General features: G+C 30.1%; 1 protein-coding gene across 2 annotated transcripts; it reads left to right on the forward strand.

The window, feature by feature from the left end:
- The first annotated feature begins 3,457 nt into the window (after nt 1-3,457).
- Nucleotides 3,458-5,115, forward strand: LOC103485262 (U-box domain-containing protein 27). 2 transcript variants are annotated; one of them, XM_051089035.1, is made up of 2 exons: nt 3,533-3,745; nt 3,836-5,115. In XM_051089035.1, exons 1-2 carry the CDS (start codon nt 3,668-3,670, stop codon nt 4,892-4,894), a joined length of 1,137 nt encoding a protein of 378 aa, XP_050944992.1. In that variant the 5' UTR covers nt 3,533-3,667; the 3' UTR covers nt 4,895-5,115. The 2 variants fall into 2 exon arrangements, with proteins under 2 accessions (XP_008441024.2, XP_050944992.1); XM_008442802.2 differs by having other exon boundaries at nt 3,458-5,115.
- The last annotated feature ends 4,476 nt before the right edge of the window (nt 5,116-9,591 follow it).

Here is a 9,591-nt window from a genome sequence, read left to right on the forward strand (position 1 = left end):
ATCTAAGAAAAATTAAGAGCAAAGAAATTGTCCTCCGTACCCTTTCCTAATCCTCATAATAAACAAAAGAGAGCTTAATTAATGAATTACACTTAAAATTGTCTAGAGAATAGTGATTGATGAGATGGTTTACTATTTTAGTTGTATATATACATAATTTTTATTCGCCTTTCGATTGAAGTGATTTTAAATTGTTATATACGCATCTTTTTGTAATGTTTTTAATTTGAAAAAAATATATATATAACTTTTCAAGATTATATAAATTAAACTTTCCTTTCCCTTTTGTTTTATTTGCTCTACTTTAAACACATAAAAGAAAAGATGAAATTTGAATTTGCATATATATAATGAAACCACTCGTGTTGGGTTTTGAAAACTTTTACTTTTTGGATCAAAAAGAAAAACCATATATCAGTTCCATTAGACATGCATGGTGGTATTGAAGGCTTCATAATTGCAAGTGAGGGATCATCATAATAAAAGGAAAAAGAAAAGGCAAACATTTGAAAATATTGTTTCAAAACCCACAAAAGAAATTTCTATTTTATTCAACCTTTCAATTACCTTTTTGTTTTTGAATGAAGAGAAGAAGGGAAAAAAGAAAACCCTAATTAGAAGGGGAAGAAAAAAACAGTGGAAAAAAAGAAAAAAGTTTTTATTATTATTATTATTGGTTGAGTGACATAAAATTGAAGGGAAATGAACAAATTAAAGTGTTTCCCTTGGAAGATAGAAATTATATGCTTTTTGCTATAAGGGATGAAGATGCTTTCGGTGCCATCATTCTTATGTTTGCCTTCAAACTTGTAATGATTCTTTCACACACATAATGATATCAATTCCTCCAAACACACACACACACATCTTTTCATACCCACTAACTCTTCTTCTTCTTTTTTTTTTTTTTTTTTTTCTCTTTTCGTGATTTTTTCATGTGATTTCACACGTCCACTTCGAAATTATACAAAACACATTATGGTTTGGATTGGCAAAAATAATGTTACATAATAGACAAAATTACTAGGTGTTTCTTTTACATTAGGTTGTTGAAGAAGACTTCAAACTTACAACATATGTGTATGTATATATATGAGAGAGGAAGAGATGTTGGCATTATAAGTGTTTTTGGAGTTTTTAGAGTTAAGAAAAGTGCTTTTCAAGTTTTTATCTTTCAAAATAGTCATCATTCCTCTGTTTTTTCTTTTTCTTTTTAATTTAGAATTCATATGGAAGAATAATATAATTTCTTTAGTTGCACATTAGATGGTTTGCATTGCACGTAGTGTTTTTTCCACACGTGCGTAAGTACATACATCTACATGACCTCGATCTTGAAGAATTGGGTGATGAGGAATGATTTTCAATGGTTGATGATAATTTACTAAACATTATATATAAAAAGGATGGATAGACCGATATTCAAATATGTTGACCAAAATCCACGTTGTAAGGATGAGGGAGAATACGACATTTACGCTGAGATCATTTAGGTGGGACTTTTATGAAATCTTTTACCATTTCCTAAGGTGTAAGTTTGTGATTCTATAGTGCGATTCTCTTTGAGATGAGGTCATGAGTCTTAGTGGACCTTCAAATGTATAATCACCTCTCATTTTAACAAGCACACATGCTCTTTGGAATATTACGGTGTGCTTTTTATCAATTTTTCTTTTTTTTTGTAGAATTTAATTGATTACTTATGTTCTTTTTTTCAAACAAGATTTTATGCCAATAATGCTCTTATCAAAGATGACTAATTAAGTTGATAATGTTGATTTTGTTAATCCTAAAGAACACTTTCTTTATAAGCTCATGCATGCATGCACTTAATTCCAATATTTATCTCTACTTGAAGTATATATTTTAATGGAAGATTAAATCAAAAGTAAAAGGTGCCCAAATTAAAAGTAAAGAAATAAACGTTTGCTATTTACCCACTTCATTATATATATTTATTTATAATCTTCTTCACATTTCTCCAACAATTAGATTCTAGAAACCAAAACTCTCCCACCCAACCATCTATCAATGACCTATCAATAAAACATTATCCCACCCCAATATATATATAGTAATTTGCTGGTGTCATGTCTTACTACAAACTTTTCATTTTGTAATTAAAAAGATGTACATAATGAAGGGAATTTCTTAGTTAAAATAGAGAAAGTATAAATTACACAATCCCTTTTATTCCTAAGACATTAAATATTATATCTATTCACAATTTATATTTTTAAAAATTTCTAATTTTTTTTTTTTATGTCTATGTAGTATTTGTTTAATTATTCCTAACATTCAAATTCAAAGTCGAATTATAGATTGTGTCAATTCACCACCATTAATTCTTATTAAAAACTTTATTAGAACAGAACATAAAACAAAACAAACACGAGCTCAAACGTTGAAGACTTCCTTTAGTATCAATGGTTATAAAATAAATGTTCTATCTTGAACTTAATCTAAAAGATGTGTTAGATGTCATACCTAAAATGGAGATAATACAAACTTTTGATAATTTAGAAATATAGAATAATTTTTTTTAATAAATAATGTATTTAGTTTAAGATAAAGAAAGAAATAATAAATGAGAAGAAGAAGAAAAAAAAAAAGAGCAACAAATATGGTTGAAATTGAATACATTCATTGAATGGAACTGTCCGAATACCAAGACAGCGTATTTTATTTTATTTTATTTTAAGAAAGAAAAAGAAAAAAAAAAAAAAAAAGAACCTTTGAATCCCAATCCAATAGCTGTTTGGTCAAAACTCCATTTTTCTTTTATTTTATTTTATTTTATTTTATTTTATTTTATTTTCTCAGGACATTGGCTTTAAGCAAATAAAGACAAGCTTCCGGAAATAAATACATAAATCTCCTACTCCTTTTCTTCGATATAAATTATATGAAAACTCAAATTTTATTATTATTATCGATTAACTTTAATTTCTTTTGTTTTTTTAAAAAAAAAATAAAAGATGAAATATTTTCTTTTAATAAAAAAAAGAGAGGTTGGAGAAGAGGGAGACAGAAGTGGAAGAGAGCGGAATATATTAAATTTAACTAATAATTATAAATGAATTTAAAAAAAGAAAAGAATTTTAAAAATAAAAAAAAAAATTATAGGCCGTGAGATTAAAGTAAAGAAAAAGGGGGAAATGAGGTAATCGGACCGACCAACAGAACCTTAGGGTGGTCCCCGCCGTATACAATCGGGCAGAAAAAACTCCTCCTTGCTGGGTGGTCCCCTCAGCCCCCCCCGATCCCACGTGTACCCCATCTTCTTCCTTAATCTCCTCCCTTCATTTTTTAAACGGCCTTGATTCACTCATTCCTAAACAACCATTTCAAATTAAAATACATCCACTTCATTGACCATAGACCAAACCCCCCCCCCCCCCCCCCCCCTTCTCCCACTTCCCCCACTCCCAATATTTTTTAAATCTTTTTTTTAAAAAAGCTGACGTCATACTACCTTTGACTCTTTCTCTCTCTTCCTTTAAACTCAAACCCACCTCTCTTCTACCTCTGCGACTCACTCTTTTCTCTTTCTTTCTCTCTCTCTCTCTCTCTCTCTCTCTCTTTCTTGTCCGACGATTTTTTTTTTATTCTTTTCTCCGGCGGTGGCGTCGGTCGGTGGAGGAACTGGTGGTTAGTTTGACGGAAGATGGTGAAAGATGACTTATGTATTACAATTCCCAGCGATTTCAGGTGTCCGATCTCCTTAGATGTCATGAAATCCCCTGTAAGTTTATGTACCGGAGTGACTTACGATCGTTCCAGTATTCAGAAATGGCTTGATAATGGAAACAACACTTGTCCTGCCACCATGCAGGTCCTTCAAACCAAGGAGTTTGTACCTAACCACAATCTCCACCGCCTCATTCAGATTTGGTCCGATTCCCATCACCAACGCCTTCACTCCCCTGTTTCCGACTCTTCTCTTTCCTCCCATCAAGTTCTTCGCCTCATCAACCGTATGGATGACCATCGATCACGTGCTGATTCTCTTCCGCGCCTTGTTTCTTTCGCTTCTGAATCGGTGGAGAATCGGAGGCTTCTCTGTGGAATTGATGGACTCGTGCCGGTACTTGTTGATCTTCTTTGCAATGTCGATGCCGGTGATTTGGTTGACCAAACGGTGAGGTTGTTGCATTTGATTCGGAGTGAGATTGGGGATAAGGAGAGGTTTGTGAAGACGATGTTGAATAGCGATCGTAATTGTATTTCGTCTCTGCTTTTGATTCTGCGGAAAGGAACCGTCGAATTGAAAATCTGTTCTGCTAATCTGTTGGAATATCTCGCAATCGACGCCGAAGCGAAGATTGTGATTGCAGAAACGGATGGATTGATGCGAGAATTACTCAAATTAATCAATTCTGAAAACGATACAACCGTAATTGAATCCGCTCTATCATGCCTAATTTCGATTTCAATGCCGAAACGGATCAAAATCAAATTAGTCCAACTCGGAGTGATAAAATCAGTTACGAAGCTTCTCTCGGAGTCGAATTCGAGTTCAAGCATTTCGATGACGGAGAAGGTTCTGAAAGTTCTAGAAACGGCATCAACGGTGAGAGAAGGAAGAAAAGAGATCGGAGAAGACTCGGTATGCGTAGCGGCGATAGTACAGAAAGTGTTGAAGGTATCGAACGCGGCGACGGAGCACGCGGTGACGACACTGTGGAGCGTTTGTTATCTGTTCAGAGACGAGAAGGCGGGAGAGGCGTTGACGAAGGCGAATGGATTAACGAAGATTTTGCTGTTAATGCAGAGCAATTGCTCACCGCCGGTACGGCAGATGGCGAGAGATCTGTTGAAGATTTTTCGGATCAATTCGAAATCTTGCCTATCGAGCTACGATACAAAAACTACGCATATCATGCCATGTTAAAGCCGATTTGGTTTCTTCTTCATCATCATCATCATCTTCCTCTTCTTCTTCTTCTTCTTCCCTCCACTTCAAACCATTTCGATTTCTCTTTGTAAGTTATTATGGAGATCTCTGGGGAGAGATTTTACTTTTCTTTTTTTTTTCTTTTTTTTTTTTTTTAATGTTCATGTAAATCAAAGAAATTTTGTCAGTGAATACAAACAAAATGATTCGATTTTCAACTTCTGTTCTTTGCATTTCCGTATTATCGTTATTATTTACCTAAGCAAAAATTATTCAATTAGGTACATATACAATTTTAGTCATTGTTCCTTTTTTTTTTTTTTTTTCTTTTTAATTTCCTTTGAAAACATTTCTTTTTATTCCTAATAAACGTCTTTTTAACAAATTGTGGAATAAGAGATTGTGCCTCCGAGCCATTCGTATCATGTTAATACTATCCAATGTAAATTATGTTACTATCTACATTCCAAGAGTTACATATTTCAAATATTTTCTCTCTTTTCAAGATATCAACATATCATCATCTCATTGTATTTCCAATTTTTATAATTAATATATTGAAAAATAATTTTACCTTCTTCTTAGACTTTTATACAAAATAACAACTTAGGATTCTATTCTCTAACTATCTTGTTTTTTCTTTTTTCTTTAAATAAAGTTTATAGATATTATTTTCCCCTCTAATTTACTATTTCCTTTTATCTACATTCAAACCAAAATTTAAAAACTAACAAAAAAAATTGTATTCTCCTAAGTCATATTTTTCCTTTAAAATGTATTTTTACTCTGTTAAACAAATTTAGACTCATTAGGATTTGGATTTGGATTGACCAAAGAAAAATATGTTTTTTAATAAATTTATTTTATTTGAATTTTTTTTTTATACATGAAAACGCTTTCATACAATTCAAAGTTGTTTTTAGTGGAAATTTTTCTAAATGACTTTATTTTAAAACACATTCTTATAAAATCTAAGAAAATTTGAAATATTGTAAAGATTCACGATAAAATATAGACCATTTTTGTAAGATAAGACGTTGAATGGTGTATTCTCCTAAGTTTGGTCTAAAAATTAAAATATGGAGATAATAAAATTGACAGAACAATATGCTTTTGAAGAAATTTGAAGGTATTTATATATATATATTTTTGGTCAGATTATTGGTTTATTTCCATATATACAAAAGTAGTTTAATTTTATGGGGTCACTTCAAATTTAATTTTAAAAAGTAGTTTTTTCTCTTTAAAAGAAAACATAAAAATAAATAAATAAATAAAAAGGACTTTTTGTTGGAAACAAAACGTAAAAAAGAAGATAGTAAGTAAGAAAGAAAAGTAGACTTAAAAAAAAAAAATGGAAAGATTTGGTCAATATGTATGGTTGCATGTGCCCTTCCAATCATTAATCCTCCGCTCCTCCTCACTTCATGTTCTTTTAAGATCAAATGGGACAAATCCTAAAATTTAATGTTACCAGTTATAATTGTAACTTCAAATTTTTATATTTAAAAATCGACATATACACCATATAATAGTCGTAAACAAGTGAAATTTTGATTTCGACGTAGAAAGCTTCGTAACTCATAAACATTGAATAGTTCGTTGATGATGTTGCTCTTCTAGATAATATTTTGTTACAGTTGATCAAGAAGCAGAAAAATTGTTCCTTTTTCTATTGAAATAGATTTAACGATTCTTTGAGGCATACTTGAAGGTCGAAATCGTTTTGAATATGAAGTCTAAACATTAATTTGTTGATGGAATTGGAGTCTTTCCTCCAAGAGCTCTTGTATTTTGTCCACAAAGCTAATGCTCACATTCTAGCATTTAATGCACAACGTACCAAAGTTTATGGTGCTCGACTTTAAAGATTGCTTCCATAGATTGATTTTGTAGAGTCTAATGATTTGATGTTACTAAAAAATCAAGTGAAACTTCAAATTCAATTTAATAGCGACGGAAAGAATTAAACTATTGTAAACAAACAAAAAGAGAGTATAAAATCAAGGTTAGATTTGTAAATTTTAAAATATAGTAACTAAATTGAAACAAAGCTCAAAACATAAGAACTATATAACATTTTGAAACTTAGAGATCAAATAGAAACTAAAGATAAAATTTAGAAACAAGCCTACAAATAAAAATTAAAAAAAAAAAAAACAAAAACAATTTCTGTTAAAGAAATATCCTTTTTGATCAAGTGGGTTAGATGGTTTGAGTGTATTTCAACAAATATCTTGAAACAAATGGTAAGATGTCATGTTTGAATAAATTGTTATTGAACACATGGGGGGGGGGAAAAGAGTTAGAGGAAGAAAGGGCCATTTCTCTTTCTATCTCTCTCCAAATCTAATGAAAATGGTTTTTCTCCCTCTCAAATCAATAGAAAATTATATGCTCTCCAACATGAACGAAAGAGACAATGACATAGGAGATGTCTACCCACACATATTGTCCATCATCCTATGTATAATCCATCAAATAACATACAAACACATCATTTATAAAAACAAAAACAAATATCAAATCACACTATTTTTTTTTTTCTTTTTTTCATTTTCTTTATACAGGATCACTTTTTTAATACCAACGTTTAAATCTTCCGCCTCTAAACCCTAATATATATTAATACATATATATATATATATATATGATCAAATTACAACTAATTAACCCAATTCAAAAGGATGTTGATGGGATGATATAGGAATTTATTTATTTAAAAAAAATAAATTAAAAAGGAAGAAGAAAAAAAGAGTAAAGAAAACAATTGGATGCATGAAGGAGAGAAAGTAACATATGGAAGTCCACCTGAAAATGGTGGGTGAGGCAAAGAAACATAGTTGAGTGTGAAAGCAGCTTCTCACTCTCTTGAATGCTACATTTTCCCCTCCTCTCACCATTTTTCTTTTTCATTTCAATATAAATTTAAAATCACCTTTAATTTCTTTTTCTCTTTGTAAATGCTAAATGGTGTCTTGCTTTCTTTCTTTCTTTTTTTTTTTTTTTCTTTTCCTCTTTCAAATTAAATATTGTTGCCAACCTATGTGGTCATATATGTGTATATATATTTATAATGTTTTAAATATATACCTTTAATCACCAAAATTAAACAAAATATCTACCTACAATAAAATATAATTCATTTTAAAGTCCATTTTTCAAAAAAGAAAATTCTTCTTTTTTTTTTTTTTGGTTATAAAAAACCTTAAAAGGGATGCTTTTCATTTGATTAAGAATTTAGTTGAATAAAGTAAAATTGATCAATCTTAAAATGAAAATGGTTTATGTATATAGATAGATTGCCACTATCCCATGGTATAGGGAGTCCAATCAAAGCATAGATCCAATTGAGAATGATAGGGATCAAACCAAACAAAATAATTTTGTGCCTAAAATAGATTTTGAATTATTATTATTATTATTATTATTATTATTATTATTGTGAAGTGATGCAATGCAAAGTGATTTAGTGGATTCCCAATTCCCCCTTCCTCCTTTGGTCCCAAATATAAAATGTTTGGAATCTTGTTCATTTTTTCATGCTATTCCTTCATCCATATTTACATGAACTTTCAATTTCAATCTATATGTGTTTGTCACTAAAACATATATATATTATATATATATACATATCTATTTAGTGGATGTCAATCTCACTTTTCCCCTCTCTCTTTTAGTGGCCTTTTAATTTTCTTCTCTCCCCCATTTCAAATTAATTAACCAATAATATATCATTATTAATTCTAATTAATTCCTAATATAATGGTTTTCAATTCCCATATATATTATATTTAATTTGTATATATGATTAACTAGTGTGTGTGTGTGTGTGTGTATAACAAAATATATTAGCATCTCTCTTCACTTGTTTTGGTGTTCTCAAAGTTTACAACTTTTTTCTTTTGTGGACATCACTATTTTTAATTCCCTTTTGTCAAAATCAAGTGTCTAACTTATTATACTTATTGCTCCCTTTTCATCTTCAAAGGCCCTCCCTCCTCCTTCTTAGGAGAGCATCATATTTCCAAGTAGCTATAAAAATTCTTCTTCTTACATTTCAAGTCTCTAATATAATAATAATAATAATAAATAATAATAATAATAATAATAATAATAATAATAAGTCTCCAGATTCCCGTCTTCTTTATTTTTTTAGTTTACTTTCTTAACCGTGGTAATAAGTGAAATAATTAATTTTTTCCTTATAAATAAACATCCAAATCGTCGTCACTCATCATAAAATTACTTGTATTAAAACGACTCTTCAAACTAGCGGGTTAGACGCCTCCATCTTACATCATATTCCACAAAAGAAATACTTCGATTTGGACGTATTGATTTTTAGGTTATCTTACTTCAACATCAATAAATAACACAACAATAAATTCAGGGTATTTTATTGTAATTTTACATAATCAAGCAATTCAAGGTGGTGATGAAATAATTGGAGATATGATATATATAGGATATTTTCCAAAAAGGGTATGATTTATTTATAGATTGAAGGTTATAAATGTACCAAAAGAATTAATTATTACTATAGAGAGAGAGAGAGAGAGAGAGAGAGAGAGAGAGGTGTTGGGAAATGCTCAAATAATTATGGTTCTTTTGTTGCTTTGCTGACTGTAAATACAACCTTTCTTTCTCTATCATTTTTTTGTTAATTTTGTTTGATAGCCACAAAGTAATTA

Source organism: Cucumis melo, chromosome 8 (assembly GCF_025177605.1).
Source record: "Cucumis melo cultivar AY chromosome 8, USDA_Cmelo_AY_1.0, whole genome shotgun sequence".
Classification (NCBI taxonomy): Eukaryota; Viridiplantae; Streptophyta; class Magnoliopsida; order Cucurbitales; family Cucurbitaceae; genus Cucumis; species Cucumis melo.